Source organism: Microcaecilia unicolor, chromosome 2 (assembly GCF_901765095.1).
Source record: "Microcaecilia unicolor chromosome 2, aMicUni1.1, whole genome shotgun sequence".
Lineage (NCBI taxonomy): Eukaryota > Metazoa > Chordata > Amphibia > Gymnophiona > Siphonopidae > Microcaecilia > Microcaecilia unicolor.
Genome location: NC_044032.1, coordinates 119287623 through 119314892, shown reverse-complemented (window position 1 = coordinate 119314892; position 27270 = coordinate 119287623). Strand labels below are relative to the sequence as shown.

General features: G+C 40.6%; 1 protein-coding gene across 2 annotated transcripts in view; it reads left to right on the top strand.

Moving 5' to 3' along the window:
• The window catches only part of PDE8B (phosphodiesterase 8B), a 282903-nt gene that overhangs the window by 175790 nt on the left and 79843 nt on the right, over positions 1 to 27270 (top strand). For both annotated transcript variants that reach the window (XM_030192290.1, XM_030192291.1), the window contains exons 8-10: positions 178 to 318; positions 6521 to 6609; positions 21329 to 21389. In XM_030192290.1, coding sequence (XP_030048150.1) covers positions 178 to 318; positions 6521 to 6609; positions 21329 to 21389 — 291 coding nt within the window. The remainder of the gene's footprint in view (positions 1 to 177; positions 319 to 6520; positions 6610 to 21328; positions 21390 to 27270) is intronic.

Here is a 27270-nt window from a genome sequence, read left to right as displayed (position 1 = left end):
TTGGCACACACTGCACATGCGTAGATCCTACTGCACCTTCCTGGATTAATGAGAGCAAGTTATTATATCATCACAACTTCTTATTATAATTACCTTGGAGTGTTTGCTAATAATAATATGTGGACAGCATTATATAAAGGGAAAATATAATAATCAACATTACCTGTAATTACACAGTATGTTAACCCAGCCTTTGAACGGATGATGGGGTATCACAAAGGTGAACTTATTGGGAAAGAGCTTACAGAATTACCGAAAAGTGACAAGAACCGTGTTGACCTCCTGGACACCATCAATATGTGCATCAAAAAAGGAAAGGTAAGAAATAATGTTATTTATTTTTAATCTATTGCTAAACTACTTTGCTTTTCTTTAGCAACTAAGGAGATAATTAGGTCCTTTCACTAAGCTGTGGGAAAAAAGGCCCTGCGGTAGCAGCAAGGGGCCATTTTTCCCATGCAGCAGTGCCCTTTTTACCGCAGCTGGTAAAATGCCCCACAAAAAATGGCCATGTGGTAAGATAACTTTTACCATGTGGCCATGGGGCGGAGAGCACTTACCACCACCCACTGAGGTGGCGGAAAGGGCTCCCGTTGTAACCCAGTGCTACCTGGACAGCGGGTGGCGATGCCCGATTACCGCTGGGTTAGCACCATGCTACAAAAAAATATTCCCGGAGTGCCAGAAATGGCATGCGGTTGAACTGGAACTACTGCCTGTGGCAGTTCCAGTAAGCCCGCATTGGGTTTACCATCGCTTTGTAAAAGGGTCCCTTAGTGAAAAGTACATGTGTGCTGGTTTCAATTTTAGCACACGCCCATTTTCCAGCCCCTTAAAAAAATAGGCCCTTTTTTCTGGACGAGGTACAAAATGGTCCAGTGCACACCCAAAAGACTCGCTTGCACTACCGCAGGCCACTTTTTACCGTGGGTTAGTAAAAGGACCCCTTATTTCATCTGGACCAGGTTGGATTCTTATCAGGGTGCTGGATGGTAGATAACACGGGTGACTTCTGAACATGATTCATGCAGCCAGGACTGAGCAACAGCCAGCCTTCCTCCTGGCATGACATGAGGAGAATGCATATGATTGAGTCCATTTATGCAGGCGGTTTTGGCAAAGTTGGGGTTTGGTCTGCGCTTTCACAAATGGGTGGAAAAACTCTGAGAACTCTAAGGCCTGTTTAAGAGTAGGAGGAGGAAACTCTAGGATGTTTGACCTAGGGAGAGGAACCTGTTCCAGATGTCCTCTCTCACCTTTGCTTTTTGCACTGATGATAGAGCTTGCTGGTGCAAGTCATTAGAGCTGGTCTTAATGTGAAATGAATAAGGATACTTGGGGGGGAGGGGAAATAAGTTGCATTGCTTGCACGTGATGCATTCTTGACAGTCACCTCTCCCATTAACACACTGCCAAATGTGCACTGGCTAATACAGAGAAATGGGGGAGGTTTCAGAAGCTAAAATAAATGTGGACAAAAGTTAAGCCTTAAATTTTGGTTTGTCACAGCAGGTAAGGGAGCAGGTAGAGCAGAACTTCCTTTTTAGGCAATCCCAGTAATATCTTTTTAAAAATTCCCATCCAAACCTTAAACATTAAAGGATTTTAAACTTTACCGTACTAGGCAGACTTTTTGAATAGCTCTTGTGAATTTTTTTTGTTTGTATTTCTTCATTGCTGATTTAAACTCACAGCATGGCTGGACAAACAAAGCTTGGAAATATGGTACGGGTGGGGTGAGGGCCCGAAACATAGCATGGCCATTATGTGTTCACTGAAGGCAGCTACATGCCACAGTTGTGGGTGCCCTGTGGATACAAACTTTAAAAAAATAGCTTTACTGACCCTTAGATAACTAGTAGACAAAATTTAAAATACTGACCTTTGTCTTTAAAAGTTAAGGACCCTTAACTTTTTTGTGTTTCTTTTTGGAAACAGCATAAACCTTTTGACTCTTCCCATGCCCTTAGACCCACTGAAGCAACCTTGCTTCAAAAAATGAGGCTAGTGGAAAATACAAAATGTATCTACTCTTCTGTATACTAAAGGATATTCACCTTCTTTCTGATTTCCTGTAGTTCAGAAAGTCCCTTAAGATTTAGCTTTTTCATTTACATCCAATTAGAATTTTAGAAGCCCATGACTTCAAATAGTTATTTTGCTGCTACTGTATTATTTTTGTTAGAAATAATCTGAACACCCAATATACAAGAAATCTACAATGTTTTTTATTTATTCTTTTATTGAGAAGATGGGTTATAGTGAGATAACCAGCAATGTATGGATTGGGTGGGTTTATATTTTGATATCTGATGGATGTGATGTTTGTTTTATCAACAAATATTTTTATTGCATACAAATATTTGTATAACATATAGTAAATTCTTTGAAAAGTCATTAGAAAGAATAAATAAATATGGCTTAAAAAACAAAAATTCACATCCACATCTCTTGGCTTCATGCCTGTTGAATGGACATTTAGAACTCGTACATGGTGTTTAGTTCATATATGTAGGGATTTTACATTTGGTGGTGTGTATTTGATTCATTATTGTGCTTAAATATATTGCTCAGGAAATCAATGCTATCTATGAAGTAACACAAATTGTCAGTTAATGAGTGCTAAAATTTTATAATGTGTGTTAAAAACCTTTTATTGAAACAAATGTGTAAAACTGAATAAATGTCTGAAAATCAGGGAAAAAGTCAAATGACCTGAAAATGAACCAAAAATGGAGGGGGGGGGGGGGGGCGGTTCAGCACATCCCTAGCATTTACCTCATAACTACTGTTTAGATAATGGCTTCTGTCAAGATAGAAAATTTTTGTTCAACAGTAAGAAACTGTTTTATTAACAGAAAATTCCTGTGCAGATTGACTTAAACAGTCTTTAAGATGACACTTAGGGCCCTTTTACTAAGCTGTAGTAGGCACTAATACCGGAAAAATGGGGTAACACAGAACGCACTAAAGCACTCTGCATTAGTTTTGCAATCTGCATGCGGTAAGCACAGGGTATTTATTTTTTCTTATTTTATTTGGAGGAGGTGTGCAGGGACAGAGAATGGACATGAATGCGCTAATCAGCCAGCATGCTGACATTATCACCGCACTAACTGGTTAGTGTATCCATAAAATGGGAGCCCTTAGCGCCCCCTTAATAGGAGGAGATAGTGTTCCTGCATTAATTTTTTTAAGTGGCTGCATGCTAATGCTAACATTAGCACAATGCCAGACAAAGATATTGAATACACACTGGAAAGCCAGAAATTATGATGCCTTTGCTAGAGCATCTGAAGAGCTCTCAATGAAGAAGAGATACAGGCAGAGTACTTCTGGGGGGAAAAAACCAGGGGAGCTCAAAGATGTATCTATCAATAGCAGATATTCAAGATTTCATAAAGTTGATTAGCAGTGGCGTAGGAAGGGGGGCGGTGGGGCGGTCCACCCCGGGTGCACGCCGCTGGGGGGGGGGGGGTGCCGTCTCCGCTTGTTCACTGCTCTCTCTGCCCCTGAACAGGTTACTTCCTGTTCCAGGGCAGAGAGAGCAGGGGAACCAACGGAGCCGACGCAGCTCCCAGCGACTGCACTCGGGGCGGAGCGGTCCTCCCGCCCGCCCCCTTGGTAAGACTGCGCTCCGGGGGGGGGGGGCGCAGCGGCGAACCGCCCCGGGTGTCAGCTGCCCTCACTACGCTTCTGTTGATTAGTAGGAGAATAGACCTCAATCAGATGCAGTTGAATGTTGAGTTGAGAGGGAGCTCAGAGCACTGTATAATTGGGGAAAACAATAAAAATTTTGACCTTTAGGATTCATCCCATAGGTTAAACTGGCACATGGTCAGATTCCTAAGTGACTAGCGCTGACAAAGAAACTGCTGTGTATACTACTGGAGAAAAGCTGTGAATCTCCCTTCTTTAGAACTCTTAACAACAACAAAAAAAATCCCCTCCTGGCTGAGACAAATCAAAACTCCAGACCTAAAATCTTGACTATGTTTTTGCTGTAGGATAAGAAAAGAGGAGAAAACCACCTCTAGGTGCATTAATTGAAACCTTTTTAAACTATAGCGATAAAACCCAGTTGCTGAAGATTTTCTTCATATCTGCAAGTTCAAGGTTCAACAAAATGAGGAACCAGTTTTCAATCCTTTGCACTGATTATCCATTAAGATGAAAGCCCTTTTATTTATTTGATAAATGGTGTAAGGTTTTTGGATTTCCTGAATAAAGTAGAGAGGTGTGTTAGCCGTGTTAGTCCACTTTTAAAGGTAGTAATCAATAGAAATAAAACAAAATAAAACATGGAAAAGAAAATAAGATAATACCTTTTTTATTGGACATAACCTAATACATTTCTTGATTAGCTTTCGAAGGTTGCCCTTCTTCGTCAGATCGGAAATAAGCAAATGTTGGTAGATGACAGTATATTTGAGCGAAACATCAAAGCATTTCAGTGACAGTCTATATGCATGGAGACGGGATGAGTGAAAACATCAAAGCATTTCTGGTGATTTCATGGTAAGGGTCCTGAAAGGGAACTTTAAAACAATACAGGAACGTAAGACCTTTGAAGTCAAAATGATTAAATATTTTGACACCTACCAGACAGGACTTAACAAAGATCTGGGTTTTCTAGCCCATTACAAAGCATAAAATTGTATTGCTTTGTAAATTGCAGTGCTCTCCTGTCTCCCTCTCACCTATCCCATCCTGTTAGACTGTCACTAAAATGCTTTGATGTTTCGCTCATATATACTATCATCTACCAACATTTGCTTATTTCCGATCTGACGAAGAAGGGCAACCTTTGAAAGCTAATTAAGAAATGTATTAAGTTATGTCCAATAAAAAAGGTATCATCTTATTTTCTTTTCCATGTTTTATTTTGTTTTATTTCTGTTGATTACCTGAATAAAGTAGAAGCTGTACTGGACCGGTGAAGGAGCACTAAGGGGCCTTTTTACTAAGCTGCATTAGGCACTGATGCACGCCTAACCCAGCTTAAAATGGCATAATGTGGGATGTGTTCAGGTGTCATCCATTAACTGCTAAACTTGAGTGCGCTAAAAAATAAAATAAATTTTAGGGTGTGTGTCGGGGGGATAAGGAGTAGGCATTCCTATGCTAATCAGTTAGTACAGCTACATTAGCCCATGTTAACTGGTTAGCACACAGGTAGTGTGTGAGCCCTTACTGCCTACAAATGGGTGGTGGTAAATGCTCATGTGGTAAATTCTTTTAATGGCCACATTAAATATATATTATATAAATATTACATAAATATATATGAATAGATATGGATGGGCTGGAGTGTAAATTTTAAGGGGTTTCCACATTAAATTCAGAACTTAGTACAAGAACAGTGCTGGGTAGACTTCTACGGTCTGTGCCCTGAGAATGGTAAGGACAAATCAAACTCGGGTATAAAGTATCACATACCATGTAAAATGAGTTTATCTTGTTGGGCAGACTGGATGGACCGTACAGGTCTTTATCTGCCGTCATTTACTATGTTACATGCTAATGACAATATTAACATGTAGCCTTTAATACACAAAAATACAAAAAGGTAATTTTTATGGCCTTAGCGCATGGGAAAGACATGCAAGGCTACAGCGGGGCAACTTTTTACCTCAGCTTAGTAAACATTCCCCTAAGTGGTTTAATTCACTGCATTCATCAGAAACCATTTCCAGAGATATTTGGATAACTTTTTATGAAAGGGTGCTCACCAGCACTGCTCTACTCGATGAGGGCCCCTTTTACTAAGCCGCGTAGGCGCCTACGTCCGCCAAACATACGCCAAATTGGAGTTACAGCCCGGTTACCACATAGCCCTTGCGGTAATTTCAATTTTTGGCATGTGTCTGCTACGTGAGTCTGAAAAATAATTTTTATTTTCAGGCGCGTGTAACAGACGTGCGCAGGTCTTTATTGCCCAGATTCTTTACTGCTAGGTCTATGGCTGGCAGTAAGGTCTCAGACCCAAAATGGACACGTGGCAATTTTGATTTTGCTGCACGTCCATTTTCGGCAAAAAAAAGAGGCCTTTTTTACAGGTGCGCTGAAAAATGTGTTGGCGCATGCCTAAAACCCATGCCTACACTACCACAAACCATTTTTCAGCGCTCCTTTGTAAAATGATCCCTGAAACATTCTCTTATCATAAAATAATTTAACTAGAAGTTCCCTCAAGATCCCAGTACACCACTGACCATTTCCTTTGGCTATTCCTGAAAAGTACACTTTATCTTCTTTTTTTTCTCCTTTGTCTAAGCCTGGGGCAAAATGGTAAAGATGTTTACTTTAATCATAGGGATTGCATTTTTTTAGAAAATTAGGTACAGTTATACCTGTGGACTTCCGATCTAGGTGGGAAGTTTGAAAATGTCCCCTCTAATAAAGAAGTATTTACTTTTATATGTCAGATTTCAGAAATATATTAATATACAAGTTATGTAAATAATGGTATATGGCAGTGTATGTCATAGAATGCTTTTTTCTGATCTTATTTATTAAGGAGTGGCAAGGGATTTACTATGCAAGACGGAAAGCAGGAGACAGTATACAACAAAATGTAAAGATAATACCTGTGATTGGTCAAGGAGGGTAAGTATGGTAAAACTAAATTCATGAAGTGGGTATAATATATACTTACAAATGACACCATAAATATTGTATAAATAACAATGGAATCCCATTTAATCTATGGTCATTTGTTACATAAACTTGAAAATTACTTTTTCCAAGAATTCATGATAATCCAGCTGGATATGTTTGAGCTACAAAATTTGCATGCTATTAAAAATGAGTCCTATTATATGTATATCTGTATACTGAATTAAAAAAGGGGACTTATCTTAAAGAGGGACATAGGATGAAGGTGAAAAGGGGATAGACTCGGAAGTAACCTGAGCAAATAAAGCTCCTCTCTCTTCTCCATAGCACCGGTTATCATAAAGAAGGGAAATTGATAGATTTTTCTGACAGTCTGTTCCAGTCGCACACATATGACATCATCAAAAACTGACAGAGAAAATCTTGCAGATCAAAATGACAGTATGATTAACACACGAAGGGGATAGACTTAGAAGTAACCTGAGAAAATACTTCTTCACGGAAAGGGTGGTGAATTCGTGGAATGGCTTCCCGGTGAGAGTGTTGGAGGTGAAAACAGTGAATTCAAGAGAGCTTGGGGACAAGTACATAGGATCTCTAAGGGAGTGATAGGGAGAATAGATGGCATGGATGGGCAGATTGGATAGGCCATATGGTCTTTACCTGCCTACATTTTTCTCTGTTTCTAAGAAAATAGGAATAAACATAAACATTAACAAGTTAGATGTAAAATAGTAATAAGGCAGTCCAAATAGAAAGAAGCTTGCCGTGGAGGCTGAAACTAATGCTAAGTAAATTTGAAACATAAAGCTTGTGAGGAAGTCAGTTGGACCACCAGGTGACCAAGGGATAAAAGAAGTACTCATTGAAGAAAAGGTAATATTAGAAAACCAAAATTAATTCTTTGTCTCGGTCTTTATGGAGGACAATGTTGATCATACCAACACTGGAAAACTTTCATCCTCCTTGTCTCATCAGCACGTAACCTTGGAGTCATCTTCGACTCCTATCTTTCCTTCTCTGCACATATTCAACAGACTGCTAAAACCTGTCATTTCTTTCTGTATAATATCACCAGAATTTGGCCTTTCCTTTCTGAGCACACTACCAGAACCCTTATCCACACTCTTATAACCTCTTGCTTAGACTATTGCAACTTGTTCTCACAGGTCTCCCACTACTAAGCCATTAAAATTCTGCTGCACCACTTATATTCCGCCAATGTCGCTATTAGCCCCCTCCTCGTCACTTCATTGGCTCCCTATATTAACACATTATACACCATCAAGATGCCCCGAGGGTCAAGACCACTTCAAAGCAACTTTATCATAGACACACTACATTTCAGGTACAATCATATCAATCTCTTGTTCAGTGTTTTTCCAATGCCAATGTTTCAAACACTTATGTGCTTGAAGTCATCCATTATTATTGTATTGCTTAAACGTTTTAGTTTCCGTAATTTCTGTTAATATTTCATATCTGTCTATTCTTTCAATAATCACTACCTCTCGCTGTGCCAATACTCCCCCTCTAATGATCCCACAGTGTTTGAATAGAAGGAGCACCCATATGAGAACTTTCTCTTGAGTAGTCAATACAGGAGGATCTGCATGCATCAGAGGAGGGAGCCATTATTCTCTCTCCTTTCATACATGATAATGAATAGAAATAAAAGAAAAGGAAAATAAGGTGACATTGCTTTTTAATTTTTTGTTATTATTTTTATTTCTGTTTATTATATTCAAAGTGGACCAGTGGTTCCCAAAGCTGGTCCTGGAGGCACCCAAGCCAGTCAGGCTTTCAGGATATCCACAATGAATATTCAGGAGAGAGATTTGCATACATTGAGGGGCATTTTTGTTCGGGGACGCCCATCTGTAAGGGGACGCCCATCTCAGAGGACGACACCGTGAAGGGGCGGGGCCAACCGTATTTTCGAAACGAGATGGGCGTCCATCATTCGTTTCGATAATACGGTTGGGGGCGCCCAAATCTCGACCTAAATGCTAAGACGCTGAAATTAGAGATGGGCGCCCTCGGTTTTCCCCCATAATGGAAACCAATGGCGCCCATCTCAAAAACGAATAAATCCAAGGCATTTGGTCGTGGGAGGATTCATAGTGCACTGGTCCCCTTCACATGCCAGGACACCAACTGGGCACCCTAGGGGGCACTACAGTGGACTTCGCAAATTGCTCCCAGGTACATAGCTCCCTTACCTTGGGTGCTGAGCCCCCCCGAAACTCCCCCAAAACCCACTCCCCACAACTATACACCACTACCATAGCCCTAAGGGGTGAAGGAGGGCACCTACATGTGGGTACAGTGGGTTTTGGGTGGATTTTGGAGGGCTCCCATTTTCCACCAGAAGTGGAACAGGTAGGGGTTGGGGGGTGGGCCTGGGTCCGCCTGCCTGAAGTGCACTGCACCCACTAAAACTGCTCCAGGGACCTGCATAGTAGTAGTAGTAGCTTTGGTAACTACTGAAGTGGACTAACGTGGCAACCACACTACTGTCACACATGGAATTTCTATTTATAATGATTCCACGGTGCATTGTGTGACTTGGTGCCTTCTTTAACATACAATGCCACCCCTCCACCAATTTAGTCTACCCTATCATTGTGATACAGTTGGTCCCCTGGTATCAGTGTCCTATTGGTTAGCCTCATACCACCATTCTCCAAGATTACATAAGTAGATAATAAGTACTTAAGTATTGCCATGCCGGGAAAGACCAAAGGTCCATCAAGCCCAGCATCCTGTTTCCAACAGTGGCCAATCCAGGTTACAAATACCTGGCAAGATCCCAAAAAAGTACAAAACATTTTACACTGCTTATCCCAGAAATAGTGGATTTTCCCCAAGTCCATTTAATAATGGTCTATGGACTTTTCCTTTAGGAAGCCGTCCAAACCTTTTTTAAACTCCGCTAAGCTAACTGCCTTTACCACATTCTCTGGCAACAAATTCCAGAGTTTAATTACACATTGAGTGAAGAAAAATTTTCTCTGATTCGTTTTACTACATTGTAGCTTCATTCCTAGTATTTTTGGAAAACGTAAACAGACGTTTCACATCAACCCGTTCAACTCCACTCATTATTTTCTAGACCTCTATCATATCTCCCCTCAGCCGCCTTTTCTCCAAGCTGAAGAGCCCTAGCCCTAGCCTTTACTCATAGGGAAGTCGTCCCATCCCCTTTATCATTTTCGTCGCCCTTCTCTGCACCTTTTCTAATTCCACTATATCTTTTTTGAGATGCGGTGACCATAACTGAACACAATATTTCAGGTGCGGTCGCACTATGGAGTGATACAAAGGCATTATAATATACTCATTTTTGTTTTCCATTCCTTTCCTAATAATACCTAACATTCTATTTGCTTTCTTAACCGCAGCAGCACACTGAGCAGAAGGTTTCAACGTATCATCAACGACGACACCTAGATCCCTTTCTTGGTCCGTGACTCCTAACGTGGAACCTTGCATGACGTAGCTATAATTCGGGTTCCTCTTTCCCACATGCATCACTTTGCAGTTGCTCACATTAAACATCATCTGCCATTTAGGCGCCCAGTCTCCCAGTCTCGTAAGGTCCTCTTGTAATTTTTCACAATCCTCCCGCGATTTAATGACTTTGAATAACTTTGTGTCATCAGCAGATTTAATTACCTCACTAGTTACTCCCATCTCTAGGTCATTTAAAAATATGTTAAAAAGCAGCGGTCCCAGCACAGACCCCTGGGGAACCCCACTAACTACCCTTCTCCATTGAGAATACTGACCATTTAACCCTACTCTCTGTTTTCTATCTTTTAACCAGTTTTTAATCCACAATAGAACACTACCTCCTATCCCATGACTCTCCAGTTTTCTCTGGAGTCTTTTATGAGGTACTTTGTCAAATGCCTTCTGAAAATCCAGATACACAATATCAACCGGCTCACCTTTATCCACATGTTTGTTCACCCCTTCAAAGAAATGTAGTAGATTGGTGAGGCAAGATTTCCCTTCACTAAATCCATGCTGACTTTGTCTCATTAATCCATGCTTTTGAATATGCTCTGTAATTTTATTCTTAATAATAGTCTCTACCATTTTGCCCGGCACCGACGTCAGACTCACCGGTCTATAATTGCCCGGATCTCCTCTGGAACCTTTTTAAAAAATCTGCATTACATTGGCCACCCTCACATCTTCCAGTACCACGCTCGATTTTAAGGATAAATTACATATTACTAACAATAGCTCTGCAAGCTCATTTTTCAGTTCTATCAGTACTCTGGGATGAACACCAACCGGTCCAGGAGATTTGCTACTCTTCAGTTTGTAGAACTGCCCCATTACATCCCCCAGGTTTACAGAGAATTCATTAAGTTTCTCCGACTCGTCAGCTTCGAATACCATTTCCAGTGAAGACCGAAGCAAAGAATTCATTTAATCTCTCTGCTACAGCTTTGTCTTCCCTGCTCGCCCCTTTTACTCCTCAGTCATCTAGCGGTCCAACCGATTCTTTTGCCGGCTTCCTGCTTTTAACATACCTAAAAAAGTTTTTACTATCAGGCTTATTTTCGAAAAAGAAGGGCGCCCATCTTCCAACACAAATCGGTGATGGGCATCCTTCTCTCAGGGTCGCTCAAATCGGCATAATCGAAAGTTTTTTTTCATCGTTCTTCTCATTTTATCTTAGTCTCCTTTTTTTAAAGTTAAACGCTAACGTATTTGATTTCCTATGTATACTTCAAAGCTAATATCAAATCCGATCATATGATCACTGTTATCAAGCGGCCCCAGCACCATTACCTTCCGAACCAGATCATGCACTCCACTAAAGACTAGGTCTAGAATTTTTCCTTTTCTCGTTGGCTCCTGTACCAGCTGCTCCATAAAGCTGTCCTTGATTTCATCAAGGAATTTTACCTCCCTAGCGTGCCCCGATGTTACATTTACCCAGTCAGTATTGGGGTAATTGAAATCACTGCGATTATCCGGAATAGGTAGAATAAAATATCAATAATATATAAACGATTCTACCTTACACAATAAGTTTGAGGGCACTCTGACAGGCACAGCATAAAAAGTGGAGGAAAAAAGACTTCAGAACCATCGGTTCCACCTCGTTTTTAAAGGGACACGCCTTAGATATAATGAGGGAACCGTTTATAATCATATGTCTTCACAAAAAAAAAACCGCCACATAATCTTACAAAGAAGCACTTCCATGTGCCACCACAAACCTCTTAGGAGACTTAATTTCATTTATCCAAGCTTGGAAATAGTACTTAACTTAATATACTGATATCTTTGCCATTCGATCCAGACCTCAATGCATTGAGGTCTGGATCGAATGGCGAAGACATCAGTATATTAAGTTAAGTACTATTTCCAAGCTTGGATAAATGAAATTAAGTCTCCTAAGAGGTTTGTGGTGGCACATGGCAGTGCTTCTTTGAAAGATTATGTGGAGTTTTTTTTGTGAAGACATATGATTATAAACGGTTCCCTCATTATATCTAAGGCGTGTCCCTTTAAAAACGAGGTGGAACCGAAGGTTCTGAAGTCTTTTTTTTCTCCACTTTTTATGGTGTGCCTGTCAGAGTGCCCTCAAACTTATTGTGTAAGGTAGAATCGTTTATATATTATTGGTAATTGAAATCACCCATTATTATTGTGTTGCCCAGTTTGTTTGCGTCCCTAATTTCCTTTAACATTTCTGCATCCGTCTGTTCATCCTGGCCAGGCGGACGGTAGTACACTCCTATCACTATCCTTTTCCCCTTTACACATGGAATTTCAATCCACAGTGATTCCAAGAAGTGTTTTGTTTCCTGCAGAATTTTCAATCTATTTGATTCAAGGCTCTCATTAATATACAATGCTACCCCTCCACCAATTCGATCCACCCTATCACTACGATATAATTTGTACCCTGGTATGACAGTGTCACACTGGTTATCCTCCTTCCACCAGGTCTCAGAGATGCCAATTTTATCTAATTTTTCATTTAGTGCAATATATTCTAACGCTCCCATCTTATTTCTTAGGCTCCTGGCATTCGCATATAGACATTTCAAAGTATGTTTGTTTTTCCTATTTACATGATGCTCTTAGTACTTGACAGTATTAATTTGCAATTTTTTGTCTGATTTTTATTTAAGGACACCTGATCTACTACAGTCTCTTTTGCAACCTCACTATCAGGATACCCTATCTTCCCTGTTTTGGTGAAATCTTTGAAAGATACCTTATCCTGAACCATGCGCATTTGAGTGACTGTCGGCCTTCCCCCCATTTCTATTATATCTACCTCTTCATTCTATACTATACTATACTATCTATACTAACTCTCTCCTCTTATTCTTTAGGCTTTTATCATTTGTGTACATCCAAGTATGTACTACATTAACACAGTAAATGACAGCAGACAAAATCCTGTATGTTCCATCCAGTCTGGCCAACAAGGTGACCAGAACCGCCCCGCCACTCTATGTGGGCCCAACTACTGATGCTTAAACACTGATTGTCAGGTCTCCACCATGCCAACCACATAGGCACCCAAACATGATGGGAGTCTTGGTTATAACCATCTGTCATCCCCAAGTATTGCTGACAGTATTCAACTTACTAGTTAAGATGTCTTCCTCTCCCCACTAAGCTGCACAGCACCCTCACTCATAACACATGGTAATAAAGTAATCTACAACACTGGAGTTGCCGAAGCTTCACCTGTCTTTTGTTATTTGCGGAACACAGACCGTAGAAGTCTGTCTGGCTTTGGCTATAGTTCCCACTACTCTTGCCCAACATAACACTTCAGCAACCATCTTGTGTTTCCATCCTCTTTCCATTTAGGCATCCCTGCATTTGTTCACCATTTTTGACTCTACCACCTCTTCTGGAAGGGCGTTCCAGATGTCCACTACTCTCTCAGTTAAAAAGTATTTTCTGACGTTACTCCTAAGTCTACCTCCCTGCAACCTCCATTCATTTCCTCTAGTTCTACTGCCCCTATGTCTCTGGAAGAGGTTTGCTTGTATATTAATATCTTTTAAGAAGTGGCTTAGCCATAGGGGGGGGTCCACTCAGTAGCAGCACCAGCACACCTATGATGTGGCTGGCAGTGATCCCCAAGGCCTGCCAGCTGAAATCTCCTAACACCTCCCCCCCTCCCTGCCCTGTAGATCTTTACTGGCAGAAAGCAGCAACTTATACACACTGCTCCTGCCGGCCCAACAGCCTTCCCTCTGACAGTAACTTCCTGTTTCCACATAGGCGGGAGTATATCAGAGGGAGGGCTTTGTGGCCCGTAGGAGAAGATTGTATCAATTGCTGCTTGCTGCTAGCGAAGATATGCTGTTTAAAAGGTGTGCTGGGGCAAGGACAGGGTGGTGGTTGGTTTGAGAGACCAGATCATCTGCGGTGGTCGGGGGAGGGAGGCAGGATGGGGTTCTTCTGCCCAGGAGAGGAAGATACCAGATTGCCAGGAGGGGGGGCGGGGCACAGGGTTTTTCTGCCTACCCACCTTTGGTCCAGGCTAACCCAAAATTGGATGTCTGGCTACACCACTGCTTTCAAGCACTTAAATGTCTGTATCATTTCACTTCTCTTTCTCTTTTTCTGTAGCGTATACATATTCAAGTTCTCCAGTCTCTTCTCATACGTCTTATGCACAAACCCTGTACTATGTTTGCCATCTTCCTCTGAACATTTGTAACTTGCTTAGCAGTTGACAAGGATAATTTGCAATCTTTGAACTCTTTCTATTCATTACTTAAAGGCACCTGACCTAATTTGTGTCAGCAGCCTGGTTCCATCCTGGTTAAGTTGGAGTCCATCTTTTTGGAATTGCCACCCCCCACTTACCCAGCATATTGCCCAGTTCCTAACAACTCTAAATCCCTCTTCCCTGCACCATCATCTCATTCACACATTAAGACCAGGTACAATTTAATCATGATGAAGTCATTTTAGTCACCAGAAGTAAACTACTTAGAAAAATATACATATTAGCATATACATACTAACATAGTAGAAAGGGGAAGGGATTTGTTATGCTACCTTTCTGTGCTACAATCAAAGTAGTTTACATTCTCCCTGATTCCGCAAAGGTTGCCAAAAATTGTGTGTGCAAATTTAGGTGCAGTACAGATTTGCGCGTGCCTAAAATTTACAAGTGGCCTGAAAAAGGGGACAGTCATGGGCGTTTCAGGACAAAATAGGGGCATGGTTTTGATTTACACATGTAATTACAGAATAAGGGTGCTCCGCTCATAAAATTAGACGCAGGCATTTACACCGCGTTTTTGTTGGTGGAAATGGTAGTGCCTAAATTTATACGTGGCCATAATGCTTAAGCGTTATTCTGTAAACTGCACCAAATTTAGATGCAGCGTATAGAATAATGCTTAAGCGGGTTTTTTGGCACCATGTACTGAATCTACCCCATTATGCATTTCCAGACCTCTCCTGGAGGCACCCCTTAGCCATTTGAATTTTTAGGATTTTCACAATGAATAATTCTTTAAAGAGTTTTGCATTTGCTGGGTCACAAATATATGCAAATCTATCCAGGGCTGGCAGTAGGGGAGTGCACCAGTTCAGTTGCCCTGGGCCCTATGTCACAGAGCACCTCAACCTTCCTGAAGCTGAAGAAGGCATAGCCTGCCAATGGGCTTTGGGCCCCCTCCCAGATTTCTGCCCTGAGCCCCAGCATGTCTTCTACTCTGAATCTATCTTATGCATATTTAGGGGCCCTTTTATTAAGCTGCAGTAAACTCCTGGCTGTTTAAATCGCTTGTCTGGGGCTAATCATGAATATTCAACAGCACTTAACTAGAAAGACCTGCTAAATATCCACGGTTAGCGGCTAAGCCGAAACCAGCTAATTTGTGTGTGGAGCGGTGGTGGGGGGTCGGCACCTATGTGGTTAAGTGCTGATTTTTCAGCACTTAACCATATAAGATAATCACATAAAGTGGGCCACACAAAATATTGTCCTATCTTTATGCAGTTCAGTACTGAACATTGCACTTAACTACATAGTGTTACCTAGCCACATATGCCTGAATATTTAATGCCTGGCGTTGAATATCTGGGAATAGAGGGAAAGGGATTTGATATGCTGCCTTTCTGTGGTTACAATCAATGCGGTTTACATATTTGTATACAGGTACTATTTCTGTCCCTAGTGGACTCACAATCTGTTTTGTTATGTTGACGTCCACTGGCTGAATATCGGCTGGTATGGGTGTAAGTTTTAAAAGCCCTATATGTGCATAAAACAGAGGTTTAGAACAATCAAAATAGAAAGAGGAAAAATACATTTTAAAAAACTCAGAAAGGAAAATCATTACAACAAATAACCAAAAAATCCCACGAAGTAAAACATTCTCCAAAAAACACAAAATATATATGAAGAAACATCAAAAACAATATAACATCACGTCAAGGATGTATGTGGTATGCTCATTCCCCTAAACGGGACCGCCACGGACCAATAACAGATCAACTATTCTTCTCCTTATAAATATAATCAAAAAAGCACACTCATAAAGTTGAAGTCTTTAATTTATATAGCAAACTTGAACAAAGCATTAATCTTCTTCAAGGGTCCCAACATGGACCATGTTTCGCTGCTTGCTTTATCAAGGAACCCAAATTACAAAGTTATATAATCCAATAACACTTGCTGCGAGCAAACAACATACATATCAAAGGATTAATACATTCTGAAAGACAATAAAACTTACTCTAAAAAGAATATATGATAAATACAAATAACAAAAAACTATTAGCAGCAAAAGGAAGGGAATACAATACAGTTTACAATCTTTGCAAACAACACTATCAAACTAGAACTGGAAGATTCTCCATTTAAACCTGGAGCAGCCCCCCCCGTCTGGCATATAACAATGGAAGCTAAAGAGCACATGACATCAAAGAGAAAACATCAATCTAATTACAAAAAAGCCCACCATTCCTCCTCCCGGTTTAAGCTCCTAGGTTCAACAGTGCATATTTTCCCTTTGAAAATTAGTATATGTGCATATTTACCTCACAAATTAGGAAGCTTGTTATAAAATTGCCTTCCATTAGGGTAATTTTGTGAATTGTTTTCTGCTTGTAAAGCCAATTTTGCATGTAAAAATGGCTTTTATAAAACTGCATGACCTCATGTGTGTATGAAAAGTATATACTTTTAGGGCTGCTCTGCATCAGGCTGTACACTGAAAAAGGAAAAACTTATTAGTACACTATAAACATATTCCAAATCTAAAGAACAAACTTTTTATATGCTTAAACTTCAGTCCAAAGCATTTTCACGCAGGGTTTGAACACACTACTGTGTTAGTATGATTGAATGAAAATACTTTGGACTGGAGCTTAAGTCTGTGAAAAGTTTGTTCTTTGGATTTGGATTAAATTTATAGTGCACTAAGAAGTTTTTCTTTTTTCAGTGTACAGCCCTGATGCAGAGTGGTCTGATGCAGTGGCGCAGCAAGGAGGGCTGCCACCCGGGGTGGTTCGCCGTTGCACTCCCCCCCCCCCCCGGGTGCAGCACGATGACACCCCCCTCAGCGCATCAACACCCCCCCGACCCAGTGCCTACCCTCCTCAGCTCCCTCCAACCAGCTGAGCACCCTACCTTTAAAGAAATTCCCGAAGCCGTGGAGAGGCGAGGCGCAGCGCCTCGCGCCTGCAAGTAAAAGAAGCGAGGATCGTCATCGGGCCTTCCCTCATGCTGTCTGTCCCGCCCTTGCGGAAATAGGAAGTTGCGTCAGCGGAGGGCGGGACAGACAGCATGAGGGAAGGCCCGATGATGATCCTCGCTTCTTTTACTTGCAGACACGAGGCGCTGCGCCTCGCCTCTCCACGGCTTCCGAAATTTCTTTAACGGTAGGGTGCTCAGCTGGTTGGAGGGAGCTGAGGAGGGTAGGCACTGGGTCGGGGGGGGGTGGGTGTCATCATGCTGCACCCGGGTGGGGGGAGCTGGCAGGGAGCACCCCCCTGAGCTGACACTCGGGGCGGACCGCCCCTCCCGCCCCCCCCCCCCCTTGCTACGCCACTGGTCTGATGCTCTAAACAGATCATGTTGGCGTTGCTGTGAACTATTTGTATGCGTCTTTGGAAATAGATTTTGAAGAAACAGTTTTTGTTGATGATGATTCACCGAAGTTTTCAAATGAAGATGTGATGATTTTTGTCCACTTAATTTCATACTGGACAATAGTTGTTTTTGAAGAAGACATATTTTTCCTTGAATATTCAATCACTGCTCACTTGGGACCTATGATTACGTTTGGAGACCCCCTCTTTTGAATAAATAGAGCATAGTTCTTATATATGACAGTTCATATGCATCTTTTGAGATTTTGTATTGGATACTCTGGTGGATTTTGCCTGTATAAAATAGGCTTAAAACAGGTTCCTTTTTAGATGTCTTATAAAAGCATCTTAGCTCTATAGTTGCAAATTGTAAAGCATTTTGGCCTGGCTTCAGTAGATGATGCTCAAAATTTGCCGCTGAAAGAAAATTGGTGCCAAGTGGTTTCTATAAAGGGCATTCTGGGATGGGTGTCCTTTATAGAATAGCATGTAACACCAAGATCCAAACTTAACTTTGGGTGGGAGGAGTTACACCAACTGCAACCAGATGTAAATCCCGGTACACAAGTTGGACATGGATCTGCACAATTCTATAGCAGTGTGTGCTTTTTAAGGGAACACACCTGACCCACCCACGTCCCTCCAATTGTTACGCCTTCTTTGCAGATCTGTAAGGAAATACATAGGAGCGTTGTGTGTTTTTGCGCAGATCTGCCGTTTCTGCCCCATTTCAGTGCCTTGCATTTGTTAGAATGCTTTTCCACGCCTAACATTAGACACCATCCCCCGAATTCTATGGAAAAGCACTAAATATTGTGTGTGCAAATTTGAGCACACATCCAATTTGCATGCACAATTTAATTGAATAATTAGCTAATTAGTTCAATGAATTGACTTTTTAACAAACAATTACTGGCACTAATTAGAATTATTAAAATGTGTGCACATAAATTTAGGCGCGGGATACACAAGACAAAAAAGGCCTCAGAAATGGGAGGATCATGGGCAGATCTAGGTCGTTCCTTTCAGTTATCCACATAATTTTAGAATAAGGTGGGATCCACAATTATCTTAGACGTAAGCATTTGCATTATATTTTCATTGATGTAAATGACCATGCCTAAATGTAGTCACGGACCCTGGGTATAAGTGCTATTCTATAAACTGCGCCTAACTTTAAGCATGGTTTTAGAGTAGTGCTGAGCGGGTTTTTTCAGCACCGATTTTATAGGCACCATATATAGAATTTAGTCCCATATAGAGAATTTCTCCATTTCTGTGTGCAGAGCATGCTTTGACACATAGGAAATGGCTGTTGTCTAATTGCCTAGGTGTATATGCATGTGTAAATAAGTGCCAACAAATCAGCACATACTTTATTTAACCTGTGGTTGTATTGGATATTTGTGGTGTGATCATGATAGTTGATTTTTAATTATTAAAATCTTGGTGTGAGGGCGCTAGGCTATAGGCCTGAAAGTTCACCTAGGGCACCCATCACCCTAGTGCCAACTCTGTTCAGCATATTAGGAGACCTGATGGCTACTCAGGGACAAGGACATCTTTCATGTGGTTGTCCAGAAACAGGAGTGGGGGAATATTATTTTGTGCAAATCAGGTAGGAATGAATAGAATTGGGGAAGGGGGCAAAAGACTACATCATCTTGTCCATCAGGTGACTGGGAGGGGTGGGGAATTTTTTGCTTGTGTTGAAAATATCTTCTCATGTCATGGCAGGAGTTAAGTGGATAGATCCTCAGTAGGGGAGGATGAGAAAGTATATAAAATTTCAATACGTTATTGAATATGATAATTGTAGACAGCTATTCAGTTATAATCTAGCCATCTAGGTTGCAGCTGAAAATTAACCTTTAAAGAGGAGACTATAAACAAGTTGATTGGAGATGATTGCTGTTGCCATATTTATTTAATTGTTACATTTGTATCCCACATTTTCCCACCTATTTGCAGGCTCAATGTGGCTTACATAGTACCGGAGAGGTGTTCGCCAACTCCGGTATGGACAAATACAAAGTGATGTTGTGGTAGGATAAGGTTCATGTGGAACAGACACATTAGGGAATCGTAGAGCGGAAGAGTTATGTTATGTCCATTACGTGCTTTGGTTTCATTAGATAGGGTTGCCTCACCAATGAATCAATGTGCAGAGGAGAGACACTGGATGGAAGATGAGAGTAAAAGGGAAATGACTGGAAGGAAGGATGAGGAGAGAAAGGGATGACACGGAAGGGAGATGCTGGATGAAAGGGGAGAGAGAGAAAGGGGTGACACGGATGGAAAGGGGAGAGAATAGAGTCAGTGAAAGATTGGGGAATAAGAGGAAGGGGAATGTGAGGGTCGGGGTGATAGAAAAGAGCTGGAAAGCTGTAGGTAGATGCAGTAAAAAGAGCGGAGTTAAATACTGTATAGTAAGAACTAATGAAGAAAGAGAGAAAATAAATGGAAGAATGCTAAGAGGAAAAAGCAATGTTAGAGATGGATGTAGGTGAAGAAGATAGGAGGAGATGGATTGAGGTGAAGAAGATAGGAGGAGAGAGAAAAATGAAAAATGGACATGAAACTCTGGCATGAGAGTTAAGAGAAAATAGAGGAAAGATTGGGACTAATATGATTAGAAAAATTAAATGGTCATACAACAAGCATAGAAAATAGAATTTTATTTTTAATTTTGGATAAAGTGGTGTAGTAGTCATGTTATTCCACTGTAATAAAAAAATGGAAAATAAGGTGATTCCTTTTTATTGGACTAAATATATTTTCAAAATTAGATTTCAGAAGCCAAAACCTCCTTTCACAAGTCAGGATAGTATACCATAACAGGCAGCAATATACTGTCTTGATCTGAGGAAGTTGGTTTCAGACTCTGAAAGCTAATTGAAAAATGTATTGCGTTAGTCCAATAAGAAGGTATCACCCAATTTTCCTCTTAATTTTTATTTATTAATTTGTTATGTGATTGAAGTATATCAGTTTTTGACATTTTACACCTGCAATCTTTATATTTTATACAATACAGGTGCCACGTCTCCCTGTTTTCTCTTTCACTAGTGTTGCGTTGAAGCAGAGTCTGGCTTCTTGGGGGTTGTTTAATTTCAGATGTTCCTAAAACCGTAATAATGCAATTTTAAGAATATGGGTTGAAGAAAATGTGATTTTAGTACTTTTTATTTGACTGTACATCAGAGGCATGCCTAGTTATATTGCTATAATCCACCTTGACCCCAAGCATGTGCCAATTGGTGACTCCAGACTGCCGAGGAGGAGAGCAGCATTTTCAGGACCACTGGGGGATGGGGGTCTTCAGTTGGTGAAGCTTGGGATCCCTGCCACTTCAAATATTTTTTTTCAATTGAGTAAGTGGGGGATGGACAGTGGTGGTGGGGGGGGGGGGGGTGAGAGGGAAAACCTAAAATCTGCTGGTTTCCACCTCCCCAGTCTACAAAGTGTTTCTCAGCCAATTTGCCAGTCTACAAGGGCAAAAAGGTTGGGAAATGCTGCTTTATAAAATTACCCCATCCCCAGTATCTCTTCTTTGATTGTAGTCTAATTCTATAATAACTTTTGTTTATGTTGCCAGGAAAATTAGACAATTTGTGTCTATCAAGAGGCTGTGTGGTTCTAATGACAATAACAAACAGGTAACTGGACTGCACTTAATTGCATTTGTGTGTGTGTGTGTGTGTGTGTGTGTATGTATATATATATATATATTTGTCATGTAAATTAAGATATCATCACTTTGATTCTTTGCAAATATTAAGTTACGTGCTTTTAAAACAGTGGGATCAGATATAAGCATTTGTAGTAGTGAAACTTACGTACTTATACAAGGTGTTCTCCAAGCACAGCAGCATATCAGCTCTCACAAGTCGGTGACATCATTGCATTCACATTGGCTTTGAGAGGAAGATAACAAATCTGTGTTACCTGAGTTTTGTTATTTATTTATTTGTTGCATTTGTATCCCACATTTTCCCACCTATTTGCAGGCTCAATGTGGCTTACAATGTTCCGTTATGGCATTCGCCATTCCAGAGTAAAAGTTACAATTGGTGTTACATAGAGAATAGGTTGACATGGTAAAATTAAGCAGACAGGCATAGAAAGAAATCAGTCAGAATAGAGGTCGAGAGGTGATGTGTTGCAGTTACAATTATTGAACGTTGTGGTATGTCTTGTTGAAGAGATAGGTCTTCAGAGATTTACGAAAGTTAGTTAGTTCGTAGATTGTTTTTAAGTTACGTGGTAGTGCATTCCACATCTGTGTGCCCGTGTATGAAAAGCTGGATGCATGTGTTAGTCTGTATTTCAGTTTTTTACAGCTTGGGAAGTGAAAGTTAAGGAATGTGTGGGCTGACCATTTAGCATTCCTGGGTGGTAAGTCAACAAGGTCTAGCATGTAGGCTGGGGCCTCTCCGTGAATGATTTTATGAACTAATGTGCAGATCTTGAATGTGATACGTTCCTTAAGTGGCAGCCAATCAGGGTCATTTTCAAAGCACTTAGCCTCCCAAAGTTCCATAGAAACCTATGGAACTTAGCCTCCCAAAGTGCTTTGAAAATATGCCTCAATGTAGCTTTTCTCTTAGGGGTTTTGCACTTTCGTATTTTGTTTTTCCAAATATGAGTCTGGCTGCAGTGTTCTGGGCTATCTGAAGTTTCTTGATGATTTGTTCTTTGCAGCCAGCATAGAGTGCATTGCAGTAGTCGAGGTGACTCAGCACCATTGATTGTACCAGGTTTAAATTTAGAAAATCCTATTCCTAGAATAGGTTGGTGAATTGTGGAAGGAGTAGACTAACATCCTCTGTCCTCAGAGCATTGGTTACAGGTAAGCAACTTTTCTTTCTCTACAGATAGGCAAAATATATAGTTCTTAGACTCAATAATAGTAATAACAACAGTGGTTTCTTGTATAACATTATAACCAAGAGTTCTAAATGGTTTACAACAAAGATTACACTAAAAATGAAAAGTTTTATAAAAAATAATAAAAATACAAAATAATGAAAATAGGTATTTCTGAAACAACCAAAATTTCAGTAGTTTTTGAAATTTAAAATAATTCTGTTCAAGGTGCAAAGGTGGAAATGCTTGTGGATATCACTGAAATAACATTTTGCAAGTGGCATGAAGAGATATCACACACTATCTTTAATGTAGACAATATCTGTTACTACTGGCATTACCTATTTGGGTTATCCTTCAGTCTATACAATTAACTACACAAAGTGACAGTACCTAGTGATGCGAGTCCCTAGGCACCTACCTACACTGTGAATTCTGTGCACAACTAATTCACAGTCTCTACGGCCTGCCAGCTAGACAGCCTCTACTACAAACTTTCCGCTACATCCTATCCTGCCTGCCCAATCTGGATCGTGAGGCAGCCCACACTTAGCTCTTCACTGTTTGTAGTCTATACTGCCCATCCAAGGTTATTACATGTATCCCACAGACATCTGCAGATAACACTCACAGTTAATATAGGTAATAAAATAACTTAACTTTTATTTTTCATACTGGAGAATTGGTGAACCTCAGCATACAAGGTGTGGTGTAAGCTCAGCTGCCAGGAACCAAGGATTACAGGAACATATAACAACAGCAAATCCAACAATCTTTCCTGTCCATCTTTGGAGCTGTGCCTAGCTGCAGAGCTTCTTTTTCATGAAAAAGGCCAGCAGTCCAAGCAAAAAGGTGTTAATGCAATAATTGAAAAGGCAGAGAGTCAGGGAAAAAAAGAGGGCACCAAAAAAGACAAAGGCACTCAAGGATATTCCTGAGCTTCGATCATCCTAGGTTGGCTATCAGCCAATGGGGAAATCCCTGACCATGTAGGGAAAAACTGCTTTCAGGCTGAGGCCTCTCTCCTTATCAGATGAGAAGGAATCTGGCTTTTATTCTGATTTAGCACAGAATGCAATTCATTTTAACAAAACATATGCAGTCTACTGTTATATTAATGCTGTCTAAAATAACATAATACACAGGAATACAATGCCATGCCTAGGCAACTGCCTGGGCACCAGCTAAACTAACCTTCTGCACTGATAACATGGTACTCAAACTAGGGTACATGTATGTGTGTGTATATATATAAAGTTTGGTATTACTTAGGCGATTGTTTAACTTCTACATAGTTTGATTTTTTGCGGTTCCCATCACCTAGAAAGGCTCACCAGTGGCTGCAAAAAGCTACGCTGTTAAAAGAACCAGTGGAAGTAGCCCAAAGGGAAGCTTTTTTGAAGGGGTGAACAAACATGTGGATAAAGGTGAGCCGGTTGATATTGTGTATCTGGATTTTCAGAAGGCATTTGACAAAGTACTTCATGAAAGACTCCAGAGGAAATTGGAGAGTCATGGGATAGGAGGTAGTGTTCTATTGTGCATTAAAAACTGGTTAAAAGGTAGAAAACAGAGAGTAGGGTTAAATGGTCAGTATTCTCAATGGAGAAGGGTAGTTAGTGGGGTTCCCCAGGGGTTTGTGCTGGGGCCGCTGCTTTTTAACATATTTATAAATGACCTAGAGATGGGAGTAACTAGTGAGGTAATTAAATTTGCTGATGACTTAAATATGCATATTTTCAAAGCACTTTGGGAGGCTAAGTTCCATAGGTTTCTATGGAACTTTGGGAGGCTAAGTGCTTTGAAAATGAGCCCGAAAGTTATTCAAAGTCGTTAAATCGCGGGAGGATTGTGAAAAATTACAAGAGGACCTTGCAAGACTGGGAGACTGGGCATCTAAATGGCAGATGACGTTTAATGTGAGCAAGTGCAAAGTGATGCATGTAGGAAAGAGGAACCTAAATTATAGCTACATCATGCAAGGTTTCACGTTAGGAGTCACCGACCAAGAAAAGGATCTAGGTGTCGTCGTTGATGATACGTTGAAACCTTCTGCTCAGTGTGCTGCTGTGGCTAAGAAAGCAAATAGAATGTTAGGAAAGGAATGGAAAACAAAAATGAGGATGTTATAATTTCTTTGTATCGCTCCATGGTGCGACCGCACCTCGAATATTGTGTTCAATTCTGGTCGCCGCATCTCAAAAAAGATATAGTGGAATTAGAAAAGGTGCAGAGAAGGGCGACGAAAATGATAAAGGGGATGGGACAACTTCCCTATGAGGAAAGGCTAAAGCTGCTGGGGCTCTTCAGCTTGCAGAAAACATGGCTGAGGGGAGATATGATAGAGGTCTGTAAAATAATGAGTGGAGTGGAAAGGGTGGACGTGAAGTGTCTGTTTAAGCTTTCCAAAAATACTAGGACTAGGGGGCATGCGATGAAGCTACAAAGTAGTAAATTTAAAATGAATCGAGAAAATGTTTCTTCACTCAACGTGTGATTCAACTCTGGAATTCATTGCCAGAAAATGTGGTAAAGGTGGTTAGCTTAGCAAACCTTAAAAAAGGTTTGGATGGCTTCCTAAAGGAAAAGCCCATAAACCATTATTAAATTGGACTTGGGGAAAATCCTCTATTTCTGGGATAAGCAGCATAAAATGTTTTGTACTTTTTTGGGGATCTTGCCAGGTATTTGTGACCTGGATTGGCTACTGTTGGAAACAGGATGCTGGGCTTAATGGACCTTTGGTCTGTCCCAGTATGATAATACTTATGTACTTAAGTAAGATAAGGCAAGCTTGGCTGAAGCAGGAGCAGAAAACAAGGTGGGCTATACTGGAGCAGGAGCTGAACATAAGGCGAGCTTGGCTGAAGCAGGAGCAGAACCTGAAGACAAGGTCCAAGGCGCTGGCAAGAAGACAGGAGTGCTGATTGGAAGGTCTGGCACCAGCTAAAAGAGGGAAATGCTAGCAAAATAGGAGTGCTGGCAACTGGAAGCAGCGGAAGCTAGGCAATTGTGAAGGGAAGAAAGACTTGGGATTGTCCGCCTAAATGGGTCAAGGTGATGTCAGGAGACTGTGTGTGTGCTCCGCTGTGCTGAATGCATGCATGGAGCACAGTGTGGACAGCCCGACTCGACTCCTACATGAACGCCCCAGCCACCCGCCAGTAGGTAAGTGGGGCTTATGGCACAGCTTCGACCATGACATATGTGTTATGTTTTGTTTGTGTTACGTTTTATGTAGTTGTATGTTTTTATTATTGAATTATGTATGTGATAATTTTTTTTAAGCCACCAGGTCTTCACACAAGGGATTAAGAGAGTTAAGGTCCTCCATCCCATATAGTTTTTGTCCACTGCCCGAAATGAAATCATGTTAAAATTACAAGCTTATTACTTAAATTGGGAGCACTTACACATGTAGGTTTGTTAAAAGGTGCAACTGCATATGGAAGTTGCAAATTTGTCACTTCCATGTGTAAGTGCTGCCACCTCTATGTGGAAGTTGTGGGTTTTGTGCTGTTCATTTTATCAATGTGTATATTTGTAATATGGCTGGCAAATACATGTGCACTCCAGTGTGCATTTTTGAAAAAGCGTTATATCAACAGATCCTTTTCTAATACACCACCAGAATTATGTCCTGACACGAACGTCTCAATTCCAATCTCTACATCCAATGGAAAATGGGGCATATTTTGTTTACTTGTTTATGCTTCGTTTTATTTTTGTTCTGTATATACAGGTTCACTCAGAGGACCATTATCTTGAACTAATCATTGATGCACACTTAATTCTGTGTAGTCAAGTCAAAATGTGGTGAGGGGCATATTTTTGTGGATTTTCTTACAGTTCTGCAGTTTTTATTCTACTGATATTTGATTATTATAATGTGGTCTCTTTAGGATTATCTGTTGCTTTAAAAGTCTTTGAAATGGTTTATAATACTGCAGCTTGGCTTGTAACAGTAATTGGAAGGTTTGAACCCATTACTCCAACCTTTGTAGCTTTGTACTGGTTGCCTATTCAGAGTGTTGTCTCTTCAAATTACTCCTATTAGTTGTTAAAGTCACTCTGAGTGGTTAGAGTGGTTGTCAAACTCCTGCTTGTAACATATTGTCCTTCACATACTCTTGTCTGGTTAGCAAGATCTTCAAATCTGTCCTTTTATAAACAAATCTTTTCCGTTCCTGGTTTAGGAAAATAAGGCCTGTCTAGTTTACCTTTTTATCCCTTTTACATTTATATGTTTCATAGTATGCATCAATACCATTTTTACTTCTTTTTTGTTTTACCCCTTGTGTTTTTTGTTCTGTTTAACTTTAGCTTTAATTTCCTTTTTATTTAATTATATTTTTACTTTAATGCTTAAAATGTTTACAAATAGCAAGCTTCATACAGTAATGCTATAAAAGCAATAACATATGATTAAAAATTATGTGCCTGCTGTCGGGTCATATATGCAGTACTGAAACAAAGGACCTTTTTTTACTAAGCCGCACTAGTGTTTTTAGTGCACGCTAAGCATTAGTGCACACTGTGTTGATGCCCATAATATTCCTATGGGCGCCTACATGGTTAATGCACGCTAATTTTTAGTGCATGCTAAAAACGCTAGTGCATCGTAGTAAACAGGGCCCAAAGTTTGTGAACTCCAAGTATAATGAGAATTAC